Source organism: Lutjanus erythropterus, chromosome 7 (assembly GCF_056507025.1).
Source record: "Lutjanus erythropterus isolate fLutEry1 chromosome 7, fLutEry1.hap2, whole genome shotgun sequence".
NCBI lineage: Eukaryota > Metazoa > Chordata > Actinopteri > Lutjaniformes > Lutjanidae > Lutjanus > Lutjanus erythropterus.
In genome coordinates this window covers 38,836,087-38,856,473 of record NC_139323.1, presented here as the reverse complement: position 1 = coordinate 38,856,473, position 20,387 = coordinate 38,836,087, and the positions used below count along the sequence as shown (strand labels likewise).

Sequence of the window (20,387 nt, the reverse complement as noted above, 5' to 3'; positions counted from 1 at the left end):
GGGTTGATCTTGTTGAGCCTCCTGCACGACTTGCTCAATCTCCCACCTGGCCGCCCCCACCACGCAGGAGGAAGGGAGGATGGTCTCCACAGGTGTGTCTTCCACCGGTGGAGTAAACTGTCTGGATAAGGCGTCGGGCTTAACATTCCTGGAACCAGGGCGGTAGGTGAGGGAGAACCGGAACCGACCCAAGAACAGGGCCCACCGAGCCTGCCGGGAGTTTAGTCGACGTGCAGACCGTAGATAGGAGAGGTTCTTGTGGTCAGTCCATACCGTAAAAGGGTGCGTGGAACCTTCCAACCAATGCCTCCACTCCTGGAGAGCCAAGACCACAGCAAGGAGCTCCCTGTTGCCCACGTCGTAATTTTTCTCTGCTGGGGTGAGCCGACGAGAGAAGAAGGCACAGGGGTGCATTTTGTGGTCAACAGGGGAGCGTTGAGAGAGGACAGCCCCTACCCCAGAGTCAGAGGCGTCGACTTCGACCACGAACGGTAATGCAGGATCTGGATGGGAAAGCACAGGTGCAGAGGTAAACAGGCACTTTAATCGGTCGAAGGCAGCATCGGCTGCCTGCGACCACACAAAGGGGAGCTTGGAGGAGGTCAATTGAGTGAGTGGGGCCGCTACTTGGCTGTAATTGCGAATGAACCTCCTGTAAAAATTTGCAAACCCCAAAAACCTCTGGAGGTGTTTTCTGGTGGCGGGGACAGGCCACTCGGCCACCGCTTGAACTTTGGCCGGATCCGCCTTCAGCTGTCCCCTTTCCACCACGAACCCCAAAAAACTGACAGATGTGACATGGAATTCGCATTTCTCTGCTTTCACAAAGAGTCTATTCTCTAATAGTCTTCTTAAAACCAGCTTTACATGCTGGACATGTTCATCAAGGTCTCTGGAAAAAATCAAGATGTCGTCTAAATAAACAAACACGAACCTATTAAGCATGTCCCTTAAAACGTCATTGATCAAAGCCTGGAAAACAGCTGGTGCATTGGTCAGACCAAAGGGCATAACCAGGTACTCGAAATGTCCCAGGGGGGTGTTGAACGCCGTTTTCCACTCATCTCCTTCCTTAATCCTGATGAGGTGGTAGGCGTTACGGAGATCTAGCTTGGAGAAAATGGTTGCTTGGTGCAAGGGGCCAAAAGCGGAATCAATCAGAGGGAGTGGGTACTTATTTTTCACTGTAATGTCATTTATCCCCCTGAAGTCTATACAAGGGCGCAGGGTTTTGTCTTTCTTTTCAACAAAGAAAAAACCCGCTCCCACTGGGGAAGAGGAAGGGCGGATTAACCCCGCAGCTAACGAGTCTGTGATGTACTGCTCCATGGACTCTCTTTCAGGCTTGGACAAATTGTACAGTTTTTGAGATGGAAATGGGGCTCCAGGGAGCAGTTCAATGGCACAGTCATAGGGACGGTGTGGGGGAAGAGAAAGCGCTTTGTCCTTGCTAAAAACCTCCTGAAGATCATGGTACATGGGGGGAATGGAGGACAAGTCAATAGGTTCGGTAGGCACAGGTGGCGAGGAGGCACTGGAGGGAATGGCAGAGTGAAGACAATGGGAATGACAGAACGTACTCCAATTGGTAATGGCCGAGGCGGACCAGTCAATATGGGGGTTGTGCAACTTTAACCAGGGGAGCCCCAGAACCAGAGGTGAAGTGGGAGAGGGAATGACTAACAGCGAAATTACTTCCTGATGATTACCAGAGAGCAGCAGGGTCACAGGGGCAGTACGGTGGGTGACACTAGCCAGTAATTGTCCACTCAGGGTGAGAACGTTCCTAGGCTCAGGGAGAGGCTCAATAGGAAGGTTCGCTTGACTACACAGTTCAGAGTCAATAAAATTGTCATCAGCTCCACTATCGACCAGTGCCTGCAGTGGTATCGTGTTATGTGGGAGTCTGAGCATACCTTGTAGTTGAACTCGGGTGGAGGGAGAGGAGGAAGAGATAGTACGGCTCACCAGCGCCCCCTCCGTGGCTGATGAGCCTCCCCTTTTGGCAGTTGAGGACAGGTGGCGAGGAAGTGGCCAGGCTGACCACAGTAGATGCATAGCCGGTGCAGTAATCGGCGCTCCCGTTCTGCGGGAGACAGTCTGGCTCGACCCAACTGCATGGACTCCTCTTCGTTAGGGACGGAGGAAAAACCCGCACGAGGAGCGGGGGCAGGCACGGGGGTGAGGTCCCGGGGAATCCCGCGTTGCGGAGTGGACACCGGAGGGTAGTTGGAAACCACAGGAGGAGGGGCGCCCTGTCTCCCTATTCTCTCCCTGCATCTCTCACGTAGCCGGTTATCGAGTCTAATGGCTAATGAGATTAATTCGTCAAGAGACTGGGTCTCGTCTCGTGCTGCCAATTCGTCCTTAATATTATCAGCTAATCCCAAGAGAAAAACACTTTGTAATGCGCGCTCATCCCAGCCGCTTTCGGCTGCCAAAATGCGGAAGTCGATAGCGTACTGGGAGACTGGCGCTGAACCCTGGCGGAGGGAAAGGAGCCGGCTGCTGGCTTCTTTCCCTTGGACCGGGTGATCAAAAACCTTGCGCATCTCATTTACAAAAGAGGAATAAGACTGAGTTACCGCCGAATTAGTGGAGATAGCCAAAGCCCAGGAGGCAGCCCGATCTGTTAACAAACTCATAATGAAGGCAATTTTCGATCTATCTGTGGCGTAAGTCTGGGATTGCTGTTCAAACACTAAAGTACACTGAAGCAAGAACTGACTACATGCCCCTAAATCTCCCGAATACCTGACCGGGGTGGGGATGTATGGTTCCCGGGAGAGGACGGGTGGAGGAGCCGGAGTCGCCAAGGAGGGAGCCGAGGAAGGAGGAAGATTCCCAGGAGGAGCCAAACTGGGGATCTGACTGACGGCCTGATCCATGCGGCTGCCGAGCTGGGATACGCTGGTCACCAGGGTCTGGAGAACGCCTTGGATCTCGTGGATGGCTTCCCCCATCTGGCCAACACGTGCTCCTTGAGAGGATAGCGCCTGCCGTAATTTATCTGTCTCCGCGGGGTCCATGATTTGGCCGGACTATTCTGTTAGGTTCAGAGTTTGGCCAGGACCCCAGACGCAGAGAGCGAGATAAAAGCAGTTTTCAAAGAGTTTATTGTTTCACAAAAGAGCAAAAAACAACGGAAGGCGAGGGCAGGTGCTGGACGCGGTCGGCTGGCTGGCGCAGCGGGGTCGACAGGAGGGGAACCGTGCTGGCGTAGGTTCAGGAGCACGAGTGCTGCACCCACGGTCGGAAGAGGAACTGAAGGCTGCACAAAAACACTGTTGATTAGAATCACGAAGGAAAAAACACCAAAGATCCACTAGAAAGCTTGCTGCGCTACATTACCGACAACGACTGAATAGTCCGGCACAGGAGTGGAGACTAGGCCAAGCTCATATACCCGGGGAAGTGCACTGATGAGAGCCAGGTGCGTCTCATTATGCTGAGCCAGCCAATGACCGCCGCCGCTGCCACACACACTGCCCTGGAAGGAAAAGGGGAGGGGGGAAAAAGGGAAACAAGGAAACCCGAAACACCAAAAACACCAAAACAAATCCAAAAAACTCAACAACCATGACAAATTGTTAGCTGCAGCCCTAATTTAGACAGAATTAAAATAAAAAAAAAAGTCTTTACTCTGTCTCTCCATACCTGTCCTTCTTTGCCAGCTCTAGGTATAAAAAGACATTTACCAAACAGTGACATTTTGACCTTATGTCCTTTGTTATGACCTTCACTTGCCAACCTTACATCAAAATTCTGTGATAATATAACACACCAGTTGCAATACCGAGCAACTGCCATGACATTTGATGAACATAAGCCTCTATTATACATGACCTGTGTGATCCTGATCCTGAAGAAAAGTGAAATCAGTTAGTATTTATGTGCAGTACATCAATCAGTGCTCAATACTATGGTGTTGTGTGGTGTAATGGTGAGACCCGTGGAGGCTGCTGTTTGAACTTTAAGTCCTATTGAAAAATTGATGGCTAAATTTGACAGCATTCTACAGTGCAATGCAAAAATAATAATAGAAATTAAAGAAGGAAAGCTTGAAAACTTTGAAAATTTACTTGGACACACTGGCATACACTTGCATTAGTCATACTAAGAACAATGGAGACACTATTCAGCTCAACACAGTGGCTAAAAAACTTCATAACATCTTTGTATTGCATCAAACCAACATTAATCTTTTGTCACTTGCTTTTCCTGTTCTGGTGTCTCCCTCCAGCATGTCTGTGCTTTGCATGTAGAATACCTTACCATTTGTCAAAGAGGTCATTGTTGATGCTGCAAAGTATGTGAAGAGCATGGAAAATGTCAAAGACATGCTGCTCTCAGGAGTGCAGCATGACCACAGGTCACATAGGCCACAGCTAGAAGCAGCTTTTTTCTGAAATGAGTGATTGTGTCATGGCAGGTGTGCCTGAAGGCATTCAGCTTCTATCAGCTCAGTTGCAATCAATCACTATCTTTACATCAGTTTTCCATAAGCCCACTTATATGGTCAAGAAAGGCCCCACCCCTTTGTCTGTCTGATACAGATTTATATACGATGCCTTCAGTGATTTGCAATGAAGACCTGCTGTAGTGCATCAACATTTTTAAATGTGGGCTCCCTGTGCTTGTTTAGTGCATTTTCTGTCTGTATGTGTTTTTATTTATGCTACCTACTGTCTTGGCCAGGCCTCATTTGAAAAGGACATTCCTAATCTCATTGGGACTCACCTGGTTAAATAAAGGTTACATTTACAAAAAGGGAAGAAAGAAAGAAAGAAAGTAGGCCTACTTTATACCTGCCATTTTAGATACACTACAATCCTACCCCTGCTCCAATGTGTGCAGAAATGCAATCAGTTGTTTTAATGTGTGGGATGAAACTCAACCAATCAGTCTTATGACTCATGACAGGTGAAATAATAACATGTAATAGTAATGTCTCTGTCTTCCTGATTTTGCAAGGGGTTTCCTGGCGACATTGGAGTACCAGGGCCTAACGGTCCACCTGGACCAAAGGTAAAACATCATCTATCTCTCTTTCTTCATCCATCTATACATTAAATTCATCCAGTTGAATTCATGCATTTGGTTCTGTTTCAGGGTTTGCAGGGTGCCAGGGGGCCTCAAGGACCACAGGGGCCACAAGGAACACAGGTGAGACGATTTAACAAGCAACTATGTTCTACCTGTTAGCTCAGTTCTTGACTCGCTGATACAGAAAAGTGGAAAATATTGTTCATCAAGGGATTTCCATAGGATCATTAGTCTGAGATGAGATTAAGTAACACAGTACTTCTCATTTAGCATCTTGTCATATCTCAAACAGTTGCAGCTTAGGCCTTAGTGGGAGTTTTTTTTTTTTTTTCTCAGCGATATCTCTCCGGGCATGTTCCACTGGGTGAAGTCATGATTCACCATTGGGTGCTTATAAAAACAAGACTGAAAGTTTTCCAGTACTGGAAAAAAGGAACAGAAGCCCTTGGAAGGTGTACAACACACACACACATTTCTTCTGTGTTGAATGTTACAGTATAGACCTGGCAACTGTTCACAGAGGTGCAGTTGGCAAATATGCCACATGTACCCCCACCTACATGTATGTTTATACATGGTTACTCTAAAGAAGTAGTTTATCATACATCAACATCAAATACATTCAAAAACCATGTGTTTGTGAATAAATTTTTTGTTTTGTAATTTGTAAGAATTACAAACTTGCCCATAGTCATGGTGTAATGAATTACTATTCCATTTCAGCCTGTATTCCTGCCTGCAGTAAGGTCAAATAGTTTTCTTATAAAGAATATATAGTTGCCACTTTGGAGATCATCACTGAACTGAATCAGATTTGGCTGGCTGTGCATGTTTAAGTTGTCTTGATTAAAATCAAGATTCTTTCCCATATAATCTAACTACATCCAATCATCCGTGAGGGACATGTAGTAAAACTGTTGTTCCTTTGTGTAGACAGGAGCCACTTGAGTGGTTTGGGCATCTTGTAAGGATGCCACCTAGTTGTTTCCCTAGGGAGTTGTTCCAGGCATGTTTAGGAGGCCATGGGGCAGACTGAGGACTTGGTGGAGGGATCTGTCTCTCTGCTGTGGGAGGGCTTCAGGATCCCCCAGTCAGAGCTGGTTAATCATCCACACTAATTAAATCATCCAGTATGGCAACTGTGAAGAAAGTTCAGGAGCATTTTCTGACGTCTTGCTTTTTGACTCACTTTTAAAGTTACGCAAAAATCAGGAGCAGAAACATTTAAAAGAGCAGTAGTATGTATTATCATTATTAACAGTAGTATGTAAAACATCTGCCTCAGTACTTTTACATCAGTGCAGTACCATGCAAGTTTTTCAAGCAGTATACTTTTCAGCCCTGATAAAACATTGTCATTGTATGGCTCTCCAAGATGAGTTGTCATCAGCAAAATGGAATTTCTCTCAGGCAATAATAAATGAGCAAGCAGGTGAGCAGTGGAGACCTTTAATACTGAAGTTGTATGTCATGCAAATGGAATGGTACTGCGTGTGCATTTGTCCCTGTTGTTTTCAGCTGTATTTGTTGGACTCTGCAGTCTATTTGTGTAAGTGTGTTTGTGTGTGTCTGTGTATGGTTGTGAATATTTGTGTATGATGAGCTGCACTGTGTTTCTGCAGGGTGATGAAGGACCACTTGGCCCACCAGGCAGCGCTGGCCCCACTGTAAGAACTCCCAAGATTCACATACTGTATAAATACACACAACACACACTCACGCATGCATGCACGCAAACTGAGCCTTTTTCAGCTGCTTTGAATTAATTAATTTGCCTAGATGATCTAGCAGTTGGGATGAATAAATTATGAGTATTGGTATCTTTTGATCATTACTTGTGTGTCTTTCTACCTGCCTTTGTAGGGGAGACCTGGAAGGAAAGGCTACATAGGCGAACCTGGTCCTGAGGGTTTAGAGGTGAGTTATGAGATCAGCTTTCGATCTAACTTGCGAAACTACTGTAGCAATCTTGGCAGGAAACAGAAATGTCCAGAGGTTGTATAAAGTTTACAAATGTAAATACTGGTTTATTGAAATTTATTATTATTTATTATTAATTGTGGCTGATACATTGCAGAAAGAACTTTCATAACAATACTATTCAGAATATTAACATATTTTGCAAAACTTACTAACCATAATGAAACACCCTAACAAAAGTGCATGGTGGTAAACATTATTCCACCATGTTTGGCTGCATGTCTGCTGTAGATGGATTGCCACGGCTTTATTACTGCCCAGTGGTAAAACCACAGATGAAACAGTCTACACTGACACACAAGTCAATTATCAAATCAAGCAGTCGACACTATCTGTGAAACTGCAAACCCTCACTACTGTGACTGTCATATTTTAACCTTTGTGGCAATTTTGATTTTATAATTGTAATGCCTCACAAGTAATTCTGTATCAATATATCATGTTAAATAGTGTATCTCTGAAAGAGTGCACACTCTTTTTTGTTAAATACTGTGTATGCCAATAGTATGTATCAATTGCCATGACAAATTGTTTTAAGTTGAAGAATGAAATGACTATATGTATTAATACACTGTGCTGAGCCTACATTTTATTCTTGTCAGCTTACTTCCTTTCATATTGAAACTATGATTTCAAGCAAATGAGAATTATCTGCTATATCTACTATACTGGGACAGGATGCCTCCATCTTAAGGACTTATGACTTGTACTCTCAGGGGTGAACACACAAAGAATGGATTGCAATGGTTGATAGTACCATGAACTGCACATCACTTGCAACCACTGTCTGCCAAATCTCAAAGTCTGATTCACAAAAGATGTTGCGCTCATGATATTACTGCGCAATCACTGGAAAACCTTGTGATATTGGTGCTCTTCAGTTATGACTAACTCTTTAAGGACACAATAGTTTCCACTCTTCATAGGTGCAAATTGCACCAGAGCTCCAAGATGCTGTTTGTTACAGGTGCATTTCATCTTTTGCGGATGCTTTGAGAATACATTTATTATTTGTACAGGTTTAGTGGCTGTAAAAGCTGCACAGTCCTTTTGTGAATTCACCCAAGAGTTTAACTGTCAGTTTATTCTCAGTGTTTTGCTTCACAGCACAGCATTCTAGACCTGTTCCTCGCCCTATTTTATTGGCTGTAATTGGCTTTTTTAGTCACCACAAATGCAGTGCCATGATCGTGCTATGATGTGTTTCAAGATTTTATTATTCCAAATTATGGTGCAGTGGTTACCTCTGTCTCCATTTTTGTGACCCACTTACTGTAAACCTAGACATACTGTGTTGTAAACATGCTCTTAATTAGGAGAGAAAATGATCTTGTCAAGGGCTATCATCATACATGTCAGCTAACCACAATAAGTAGCAACACAAAATTATTCATAGTCCCACACAGTCTGTGTGTGTGTGTGTGTGTGTGTATGTGTGTATGTGTGTGTGTGTGTGTGTGTGTGTGTGTGTGTGTGTGTTTCTTTTTACACTTGTAATATCCTGTGAGTCTTTGCCAGTAACAGGGCACAATGGTGACAGACATCTCTTTAATTACAGGAAGCTAACCAGCACACTGTTTGATGTTTTCTGCTTGCAGGGAGAGAAGGGGGACATGGGAAATGTTGGAAAAATTGGACCACAAGTAAGTTGCTTTCACACTTGCAATGTACAGGACTGACATTAATTAACAGCTGTCCTGCTGTGGATTAGTGGCTTTTCATTAAATCCCTCTTTAACAGGGGCAATATGGAGCCTGTGATGTAGCTTTTATTAGCTCAAGTTCCTGCCCTTAAAATGTTAAATTGTAAGGTGTACTCTAAGCAAACATGTCCTAAAGATTAATACAGCCATTACATTAAGATAATGACAGAAGGCTTCCACACTTAAGGGAATTAAATCATCCAGTATGGTAACTGTGAAGGAAGTTCAGGAGCATTTTCTGGCATCTTGCTTTTTGACCCACTTTTAATGTTACGCAAAATCTGGATTGCCTCCCACATCCAGACAGTGTTTTCATCATGAAACTGGCAGAACACCACAGTAAAACAGGAGGAACACCAATCAGAGATATTCTGTGGAAGTCTCCTCATTTGGGTTGCACAATTGTTAATGGCTCCAAGCCTGACAAAGTGTATTTGACATCTGTTGTTGCCCAAGAATCATACTCATGGTGCATATTGTCAAACTATAATAACTTACGTAGAAAATTGTGATCCAAAGAATGTTGGTCCTTTTCCATCAAGTGGCTTTGCAAGTGTCCCAAAACATCTGTGTTAGGATTGTTTGTAAATGAACCAATTAAGTGCTAAATCACAGTTTCACATGTCTGTCTTTTTCTTTCATGCATCAGTTCATGCTTTATACCCAACATTAGTACTCTAGAGAAATGTTGGGACATGTTTCCCGTTTGTAAAACCCTCATATTCACACAACTACTGTGATCATCCAAAGTATGTCCGTCTTTCCCGGAGGCCCCTTAATGTTAATATTTGCATTCTGTGCATAGTGGAGGCAACCAAGCGGGCCATGTTGGACTGTGTTACAGCAGTGCACATATGAGAGGGATTAAGCACTTACTGAGTAGAGGGGCCTTTGAAGCCAAGGAGGAGCCATGAGAAAAAATAAAACTCTGAAACATATGGTGGTTCTAATGAATGCCATTACATCACTTTCCAAATAAATTAGATGTGCAAGAAACTGAGAAATGCTGTTGACTATAGTGCAGGGTAACCCAGAGTTGATTCAAGGAGGCCCTAGGTCACCTGTCCTCACTGAGAGCCCCTCTATCACCATGTGGCCTCCCATAAACTGTTTCAAGTTAAATTTTACTGGAGGTTTTTACAGTGTAGTGTATTTTAGCCCATTTAGATTGGCTGCTTACTGTTCCATTTTTAAGTCACCTTTCAGTCTACAACTAATAAAACATGTATCAGTCCTCATTTACCAAAGGCAACCACAGATGTGCTTTGAAATGTAATTCACATGTCAACCTCCATGCTTTGATTTTCATGTCAGTGACTCAGTGTGTATTTATGTGTGCATGGGAAAGGGGAACGTGTGAGGGAGAACCGTAATGCTCTTAACAATATGTGACTTGGGCTGTATATCTTTCTTAACTTAAGGTTAATGGTTATAGCAGTACATTTGTAACCCAGACTGTGTCAGAGAAACCAGATCACCTTTAAAACAGTGGTGTAAAAGCTCCCATGTCAAGACCCTGTCACATGGAAACCCATTTAAAACCATTTCCTTCTGTTAAATGATACAGGGTACCACATTGTCCCACTTCATGTCCCAATTAAGGGATTTGAGGTCAATTTAGAGCTCCCGTTCCCATGTCTGCAGGCTGCATCCCCTCACAGACACTCTGCTACTAATCCGTTTCTCAACTGCTTTAGGTGATGATACATGAGGAACACTTTGAGACTGTAAGTCTTTTTTTTAGCTGAGTTAGGAAAAAGCAAATGGAACAAAATGTCATCATGTTTATCTTAGTGGTCCAGTTCTGTTCCTTTACTTTGTCACTCTCACTTTGTCAATCTGTTATTTTACTCTTTCAGCTTCTTTTTTTCCATATCTCTCTGTCTGACTTTGTTGTCTTTCTCATTTTCTAGACACATAGAGGGATACGAAAAAGAAAAGAATTAAAGTAAAAGAGTAGAAACTATATGATTATGCAACAGACTTAGAATAGCAGTCATATACTATTTCATAAAATGTTAACTGTGTATATATATCATTCTGCAAGAAGTTTAAAATTGGCCCTCACAACCAGAGACAGCCACAGTCCGACCGCGTAGGCTTTTGTGGTTGGGCAGAAGTAAGACTATGGTCTGTAATTGGACATTCATATGAATTTTTACAATAACATTATAATTTAGTTAGGGTAAGATGTTCTGGTAGCTTAGAGTGTCCCAGTGGCTTAATGCACATGCTGTGGTGCTGCATATTTCAATCTGACATGTGATAAATGCATATTACATATCGCCTCTGTCACTTCACTCTTTATACTTTTCTTATTTTTATTTCTCACTTAGCGTTGTTTTACTGCTTTAACAAAAATTAACACAATGACACGGTTTCAAAAAGTGCAGTTGTCCCGTCTACCCAGCCACCCATAAGTCTTACTGTTGGTCTCGAGCTCCAGATTGTCTAGCAGCGAGGCTGGCACTTTTCCAAACCACAGCCCCTGTCCCAGACGACTGAAGTGGAAGCAGTTAAGCTCCTCTGATAACTCTTATATTTACATTAGCTAGTGTTTTGCCCATGAAGACTCTTTTACTAAGTAGTGTGTATCTTTTTGAGGCCTCCTGTATTGAGTTACCCCTGTGAAATGACTATGCCCATGATATTTCCCCAATCATTGCTATTGTACCCAAGAAATATGTTACTCTTACTTCTTCCCAGATAACATAGTTTAGTTTCACAACTCAAAAAAAGTTTAATTTCCCTATCTTAGGTGATTCTTGGTTGGATAATGCTTTGGTATTAATTCCATATAAGATTGTAAAAACAGATAAGTCATTAAGAGGTGCCGTAATTACTGGCATCTGAGTCATTTGCTTTTTATTTTATCCATCTTAGGCTTGCCCCACACTATAAGACAAATGGGCAGATTTTGGGAATGAATAACCTCTCCTGGGAATCATGGGGGCTTTCTAGATTCAAGGCTGGTCTGATCACATTGTCTATCCAAATGAGCCTGTAGTGTGAGGCGTTGACAGACCCTAATGTTACTGCCTAGACAGGATTCTCTCTGACTTTGAATTGTAAATATCAAACATGTTTTTGTTAACATCCATGTTAAAAATCTGTGTGATTGTGTATGAAAGTGAAACAGAGGTGTTGCTAAGCAGTGGTAAGCATTTTAGCCATTGTCAGCAGTAGTATGCAAGCTAATGCCACAGTGTGCCATTAGTTTTAAATCTTGTTGTGTCTTTGTTTGTGAGATTACAGAGAAGAGAGTTTCTCTTGATGTGTGTGGTGCAACCAGATTTTAAAACTGTATTTTAAAACTTTTAAAAACCTGTAGTGTGGTACCAGCCCTATTCTTTATTTAAGCATAAAATTATTTTTACCAGCGCCTGACAGAACCTGGGTGTTCATACCAAAAATAGGCAGTAGGGCTTAGCAATATGGGTTTTAAATGAAGTCTCAATATTTTTAATGCATCTTTATATACAATTTTTTCTCTCAAATAACATAAAAACGCAAATTTTCAAATAGCACAAACATATAGGGCTGGGTGACATTGACAAAGTCAAACCTTGATTTTTCCACAAGGTATGACTATTGGTGCTTTCACAAAATATTAACCCAATGATTTTTTGATAAATTAACACCAGTAATGTGGATATAATGACTTAAATGGATAGTTCAAACAAAAATGAAAATTCAATTATTATCTACTCATCCTCATGCTGATTGAAGGTTAGGTTTCTAAACCTGACATTCAGTCAGCAGGATGGTGACTATCTATCACTGAATGTTCACTTTTGGGTGAACTGTCCCTTTAAGTGAGTAAAGACACATAACTGAACAGGTAGAGCAATGTGGTAAGTTCAGAAAATGACATCACTTTACTGTTATGCAGCCTCTAAAACCAGAAAAGACTTATGCCATATCATGACAGAATATAAGGATATCCGAAATCTATGATATCTGGTTGTAATATCGATATATGCCTCAGCCCTCATAGGGAGTAAAATATGTTCCGATATCGATATATCCACTGATACTTTTTTATATACATGTTATGTTTTCAAATTTGGGCATATCGGACAACATATCTGCCGATACCAATATGGACCTATACAGCCACGATAGGCCAATATCGGCCAATCAATATATCAGTCAGCCTCTAGATTTGACAAGTTTTTCTTTTACAAGTAGCACTTGGTATATGATTGTGTGAATAGATCTAGCACAGGTCTATAGGTCTCTTCTCAAATCAGCAGTTGCTCCTTTTTTGCTCTTGTAAGCATTTCATTATAATCTATGAACTCTCACATTCCGGGTGTCATAACAGGTTAGAAAATAACCCTTAGATGAATGAAGATCAGGTCCACTGACATACTTTCTCCTGATGTGTTTCTGTTGAACACTATTTCTCTCCTCTCCTCTCCTCTCCTCTCCTCTCCTCTCCTCTCCTCTCCTCTCCTCTCCTCTCCTCTCCTCTCCTCTTTCCTCTCCTCTCCAGGGTCCACTAGGCCTGATTGGGATAGCTGGGGTGATCGGAGTTCCCGGTGAAAAGGTAAGCAGTGTGTTTCTCTATCATTAGGCTGTCAGTCAGCATCAGCTGGCTGCTTGTCAGTGGCAGACCCCTGTAATTAGGGCTATGTTAAGCAGCCATGGCTTGAGGCCCCAGAGGGCCCAGAACACATGCTCAGATAAACATTCAACACTCTCACATCCACATCAATCACAATATTGTCAAAGCCATGTCACCATTGACTCCCACCCTCCGCCCTTCTGCTGTAGTAGGCAATTGCAAGGTAAGAAATTTTGAATTTAGTAGGTGATAAACCTCTTAAAACAAATTGGCGTATCACTGAATGTCAGAAACCTCGCAGTATGTTAGTTCCTGGTTGGAGTCGTTAGACATGAGCCATGCTGGCATATATATTATACTAATGGTGCTTATTCAAATATGCACAGATAAAACATGAAAGGAGATGGCACCACACAGGTGTTAGTCATTTAAAAATACTCATGATGCAATCTAAAGAGGCCCATAGGCCTTCTCCATGTTGTCCATGCTCTATAGTTTTCTTGCTCAAGTGAATTGATTTTAGCTGCAGTTCTCCAAAAACACCTCGGTTTTTCTATCTGTACTGTTCGCTCCCTCTATTTCACCCCGTCCCCCTTTCCTTCCTATCCAGAAGCCCCCGGTGTGTCAGAACATGTTCATGTGATGGGAAGCAGTCTGGTTGTCAGAGTCTTCCTCCTCCTGCTCCTCGTCCTCTTCTTACGCAAAGTCCTCCTCATGGATCAGTCTGTCAGCACCATGCATACCCTAATAGCCCAGAAATTCCTTTCATGTTAGATTTGAATATATATTTAATTCAATGCCACCTTCTGCTTTAGTTTTGTTTTCATTACAGAGCCCTAAAACTTTTCTGCTCACCTGAAGTGCAACAAGAACTTGAAGGGTACAGTGTTACACAGTTCAAGGATTAAACCATCAATGGCACAAGTCTTAGAAGGGTTAGAGCAGAGACCTACAGCTTTACGACTCACCCACAGATACCTTTCCTTTTAACATGCTGAGCAGAGTGCCACCAACTGGGTTTCAAAGTACCTGCTGGCTTTAAACTTCACTCAACCAGCTGTCACTCTAACCTCCCGCATTTAAGAAGCTGCTCTCCAGTTTCAGGGCTCTTTATTAGGAAACGTGAACGTGAAGCTGTGTTTGGGTTTTCAGTGTTGAGGTTTCAGGTCATAGTTTAATGATCCCTCTCCTTCTGCCTCTCTGTTTTTTTCCCCAGGGCGACCGGGGGCCAGCCGGTCCAACAGGTCCAGTTGGAGAGAAGGGGCCAAGGGTAAGAACAGCCACTCAGGATATGCTGCAGAGATCTGCTCTTTGTCTGAGAGTTGGTAAACCCCAGACCCATAGTGTATATATTCAGAGGTTTTCCAAGAAATCAGCAAAGCTACAACAGCCTACCAGAGCTCAGATACTTTGTTCAGTAAACTAATGTCTAAGGATGATGAATATTAAACTGGGCTACTAACAGTTTTGGCTGTAAGTTTTGGCAGACATTACTTAGCTACAAGGTTTAGTTCGTGGAAATGAACTCACTAGACTTAAAAGCTTCCAGACTCCTCTGTGTTGTAGCTTGTAGTTCTTTGCACAATTCAGCCATGTCAAATTAGTTTTCCCACAGTAAAGCTGTGGATAGGGATGAAAAATTTAACTTTTTTTTGCTAACGCCTTTGAATCATTCAGTTCAGTCTGGTTGACCAAATCCAGTGACTAGACTTTATGGACACTGGATTTTGGTCTGTTAAAAGACATTTTGGTTTACCCTGTCTGGGTGTGTCTCTTTGTAGTCCTAAAATTTGTAGTAAACTAACTGAAGGTATTTGGCATTCTGCTCCTTTATCAGTCTGAATAAGAGGCAAGCCAGTGTCAGTCACTCCCACATTCTATGTCATTGTGACAGTAAAGACCCCTAGTGGACTACAGTTGTCATTTGGATATAGACATTTTAATGGCAACTGGAACAAGAAAATGAAATTCCAGGGTGTGAGTAAGATTCTGTCTCAGGACACTTTCAGACATTATCAGGTGTTGTGGTGAAAATGTCAGTCATCTTATTCATTTTGAATGGGGGTAGTGCATCTAGGCTGCAGCAGTGGAGGCTGCAGGGGATGCCGAAAGAGACAGAAACAACAATCTGCAGCAGAAAATTAAAACAGAGTCAACTTTTTGAGAAACACAACCTGATGTCACGGTGTGGTGACTGCTCCACAGCGAGCCTGAAGTATCTTTGAAACTGGGTGCTAGCCAAGTGGAGTTTACAGACCAAATGATGATACTCTTCCAGCTATGTCTTTGTTGGGTTTATTTTGTTAATCCAGCTTTGATGTCTGGCTTGCAGTTTATGCTTCAAAAGACTGATACCAAGAAGCTTCCTTTGGCTTTCACTGTTCATTTCTTTGAGGAGGAGTCCAGCTGTGGTCATGAGAGGTATAGACTGAATGAGGTGAGGGAGCACTTGTAGTGAGAAAGCCAGTAAATCAGAAAAATAAAATATTTCCCAATTGTTTCACAGCAGTCATGCACGAATAAAAACCCAAGCACCCCCCCCCACCGGACAACCGTAGGCTAATCACCGCAATGCCTGATTCTGTCTGAATACAGCCTCGTTGAAGGTAAAAAAAAAAAAAACATTTAAGGACCTTTCCCAGCCTTCATTACTAAAAAATGACCCGTTATCTTGCTGGAAGAATATTTATTGACATTGCTGTGAATAAATTTCCATAGAAGTGCTCTGAGGCAGTGTTTTATCTTTCCTAAATCCATGCAGTATGTTGAAGTGGGGTTTGATAAATGTTTGCATATTTGCAGGTTAATAGCAAGTTAATTCTAAAACATTAGGCAGCTCACTACTGTAGAAAATTTGCATGAAAATTATTATGGCATTGTTGATTCCCCAGAGCAAAAAAACAAACTGTTGTCCAATGCAGCAGTGTTTCCACTGTCTTCTGTATAGCTGCATGAGTCCACAGAGAGAGGGCTGGCCCACATCACTCCCTGTCCTGGGGCCTTGGATTAACTCCATGTCTGTGGCTTTGGGCCCCAGTCCTGACCTAGCTGGCTGGCAGACCGGCTAGCAGGCTGACTGATTGGCTGGCTAGAAGAGAGGATGACTAATTTCGTGGCTGGCCAGCTGAATAGTTAGATGATTGAATCACTGCTAGTGTGTGTGCATGTTTGACTGAGAGAGAGAGAGCTTTGTGACTTATGTAAGGAGTTATGGTGATTTGTGTGAACCAGTTTGCACTATAATGTAGCCACATTAGTGAGGAGTGGCAGTTCAGTGTGAAGACTTTGGGCTGTTTCACCACAGATTAAAATGATCATCTCATGGGTTCTGTTTCTGTTCAGAAATGATTTGCAGGGATTAGAGTTTCCTGGCAAATTCCAGTCAGTTTTGTCCATACAGACTTTCTTTGTTATTGTGGTGATTATTCCTTAATAGATTATTACAGAAAGAGCTGTGATGAGAGCCACAGCACCCAGCTGTATCTTTTTTGTTCTGAAAACATTTTTAGACAACATAATATAAAACATAATTTTACAGAGCAATCCTAATCCTTTCCAGTCACATACATATCCATCTCCATTAAATATTGACATGTTTATTGTCTATCTTTCTATAATATTTGATATTTCTGTTTTGGTGTAAGGGCTATCCAGGGTTGCCAGGAAGTCCAGGGGACATTGGCATGCAAGGCGCACCTGTAAGTGTCACACCTTCATCACCCCTATGTAATAGCCAGTAGTTATTGTTTGCATCAGAATTTCTGCATCTAAAATCTATATTTAACAACAAAGTGTGCAGGAGTTGTTACAATACATGTATATTGAGATTTTTGTTTTCATTTCTTTTGCTCCTTTTGCATTTTGGATTGAGTTATAAACTCAACATAGTACTTAATGGACTGAGAAGCTTGGATGCATTGGCTTATCTTCTCTCGCCAGTGTCTTGGCTGGTTATTACAAATGCCTAATTGGCAAGATTATCTTGGACTTTTAAACTGAGTTGAGAGAACATACTCTTGGCTTTTGTAAACACATACAAGGAGTGATTTGATATATCAGTTTCCCTGTTTCCCACAGTTTAGGCTTGACCTGTGTAAAAAGTATGACTCTTCAGTAGTTCTGCTGATGCCTTTGTAGTACATCCATTAGTTTCACATGACCCGCACATAGCGTTGATGAGGGTTAAAAGATGCATAGAGAGGTTTGTCCTGCCTAGTTTATGTAAACACTGTCACTCTATTTCATGGTTTGTCTAACTGCATCATGCCAAAGAAACACTATGAAAACCTTCTTAAATTACACGTTTTTTAAAACTTTCATTTTACAATCTTAACTCTGTCTCTGCTTTCCATCTTATGACTGTTTTTCCCTCACAGGGTCCACAGGGACAGAGGGGTAGTCCAGGCATTGCTGGGCCAAAGGGCAGGAGGGTAAGCGCTGTCTTTACCTCTGGGGCATTAGTTGTACTAGTCCCTTGTATGTCATGTATGTGAGTCTACTTTAACTCACTAAGGACCATGGATGTGGTGTGGTAATGCTGGTGAGACACCGTGTGGCTTAGAGGAGAATGACACCTTCGGGTGAGGAGGCAAAGATACACTTATCATTTTGATTTGGTCAGTCAGTCAAAATTTGTATTCACCATTGACAATCATTGAATAGTACAATACAATGTTAAAATCTGTAAGATGTGATCAAGAACCAACGTGTCTGCAGCTATGAATATTTGTTTTCTGTGCATTAATATTCACCTGAGCTGTTATTTTCTTAAATGATATTTTGCACTGACTTTAAACATGACTGTTAATGTAAATTTTCCTTGTTACCAACTTTTCCTAGTGAGGATTATGTTGACTACATGTTAGTCAGGTGTTGTCCTTGACAGTCAAATGTTTTGGACTGTTTTGGAAGGCGTCAGTTTTTTCTCATCAGTGTAATAGTTGTTGTGATATTTGATAATTAATACCTCTTTTGATACCATGACAGAAAAGAAAAAAAAAGTGACACAAAATAAGATTTTTTTAACTGACAACATGCACACAGTGCTGGTACAGAAAAAGTCACTGAACACTGACTGTTTTTGCAGCAAACCAAATTTGAGTCAGGACAACTAAACTGCACTGACGTCATTAAAAAGCACTTACAGCATTGGTACTTTTGATACTATAACTAACGGATATTATATGATTGTAAACACGTGGTACTGAAGAAGTGTTGAAGTGTTGATAATAATTAACAACCTTAACCAATGTTTAGTAGTCGTGATAGTATAAAGCTCTAAGGATAAGATTGTCTGCCAGTTTTTCTTTTACTCACTTCTTTGGTCTAATTCCTTGCAAGCAGCTGCACAGCCTGGAAGGTCCTCTTTGTTAGACTTTTTTAGCACTTGGTTTTGCCTTTAATTTACTTTATATCTTTCCTAAATTAAGGGTTTGCATGTGCTTCACTTCACTGGCATCCTGCCTATTAGCACTATGGCTTGTTTAATGTGCATCCATTTCAGTTGATGCAAGAAAATGTTTGAGAAATGCTAACAAGCCAGTTCAGTACCCCCTACTACCACACTACATCTCACACTTCATCACTCATCCATATTTCACTTCTTTTTATCCTTTGTTCTCTTACTTCCCTCCAGTTGAATATTCTGCCAAGCTTAACATATGGCAGCACTTAACATGCCACGGCCTGCGTTGTTTACCGTAATCCATACATGTGTCACTTTGTGGTTGCATTTCCTGTCATGCTGAGGTACCAGAACCAATGAAAATTGCAAAACCTAATCATTTGAACCAAAGTCTCATATTCCCCTGCTAGTTTATGCTTTTGGAGGAGATGTCAGACATGTATTAAATATGAAGGTGGCCCAGCTCTGGAGTGGTTATATTCAAACTGCATTTCAGTCTGTTTCAGATCAGTTTCAGATACAGACTTAGGATCAGTTTGATGAAGCAAACTCTCCAGACTCACAATATCTATTACTATAAATGACCTGTCTCTTTCATAAGTAGGTGACTGAACACAACTGTGCTTTTGTCTGCATGGACACATTCCCCTGTATGTGTGTACATTCATTACACTCACCTAGGCAAACACACACATAACTTCACAACATTATATTGTTAATTTATGCTTTTGCTTGATTAATCTTGTTTATGTCATATTTGCTTCTTGATCGCATGGTTGCTTGTTTGCTAACTTTTGTGGCTTACATGATTTTTGTATTTGCTTATAATGCTTATTGAGGAGAGATTCCTTTTATTATCCTTTTATTATCTCACCTGCAAAATTTGCTTCTTTTATTATGTTTGTTCTGTTTTTGCTGCCAGTACAGAAATAAAAAAAAAAAAGTGGCATTCTGTCAGAACATTGCAGAGATTAACCTCAGAATGCAAAAAAGAGGAAGCAAAATTAAGCTGCCACACTGCTTATCACTCATTCTTATAAGTGTCCCCTCTGTGATATGAAAAAATCAAGTCATATCCTGGAGCAGAGTTATCTGGTGTGCACCTGCCCTACTTGGCACACAACTGCACTAGTTCTAATGTGAGTTGTCATGGTGGGAAAAAAGGTAGTGCATCCTCTGAATTATGCGTTGCTTTCCTCATGTCTAGTCTATCTACCTCTGATTCCTTTCACTTTTGTGTGTAATTACTTGTAGATAAGCCATTTTAATTAATTTCCTAAATTACTTTGAATTGACTTATTTAAAGAAATCACTTTACCACTGGCAAGGATGGACCACAGGTTATAGTTGCATTGGTCATCTAGACAATTAAGCAGAATTCTTCTCCTCAATGAAAACCAAGAGAATCAGCAAGAGATATTAACTACAGGAAGGAACAAAGAAAAATAAAGATAACGCTGAGTTTGCTTTTGTGGAAGCTTAAAGAGAGCAGAGTGACCTGAGAGGGATTGGAGCCTGACTAGAGGCCAAATTGGAGCAGACAGAGAGCCATAAAAAGCAGAGATATAAAGAAAGGGAGACTAGATGGGAATGACTGATTGGCTGAAAATGGAAAAGTCCTGGAAGAGTGGACAGGAGAGAAAAGGGTCTTGGGTTGTATTTACAGATCTTTATCTGCCACCCTA

General features: G+C 41.8%; 1 protein-coding gene across 1 annotated transcript in view; it reads left to right on the top strand.

Moving 5' to 3' along the window:
- col24a1 (collagen type XXIV alpha 1) overlaps window positions 1–20,387 on the top strand; it is a 117,679-nt gene that overhangs the window by 64,914 nt on the left and 32,378 nt on the right. Inside the window, exons 20-28 of the mRNA XM_084723723.1 lie at window positions 4,975–5,028; window positions 5,113–5,166; window positions 6,669–6,713; window positions 6,910–6,963; window positions 8,625–8,669; window positions 13,227–13,280; window positions 14,515–14,568; window positions 16,943–16,996; window positions 17,675–17,728. Coding sequence (XP_084579849.1) covers window positions 4,975–5,028; window positions 5,113–5,166; window positions 6,669–6,713; window positions 6,910–6,963; window positions 8,625–8,669; window positions 13,227–13,280; window positions 14,515–14,568; window positions 16,943–16,996; window positions 17,675–17,728 — 468 coding nt within the window. The remainder of the gene's footprint in view (window positions 1–4,974; window positions 5,029–5,112; window positions 5,167–6,668; window positions 6,714–6,909; window positions 6,964–8,624; window positions 8,670–13,226; window positions 13,281–14,514; window positions 14,569–16,942; window positions 16,997–17,674; window positions 17,729–20,387) is intronic.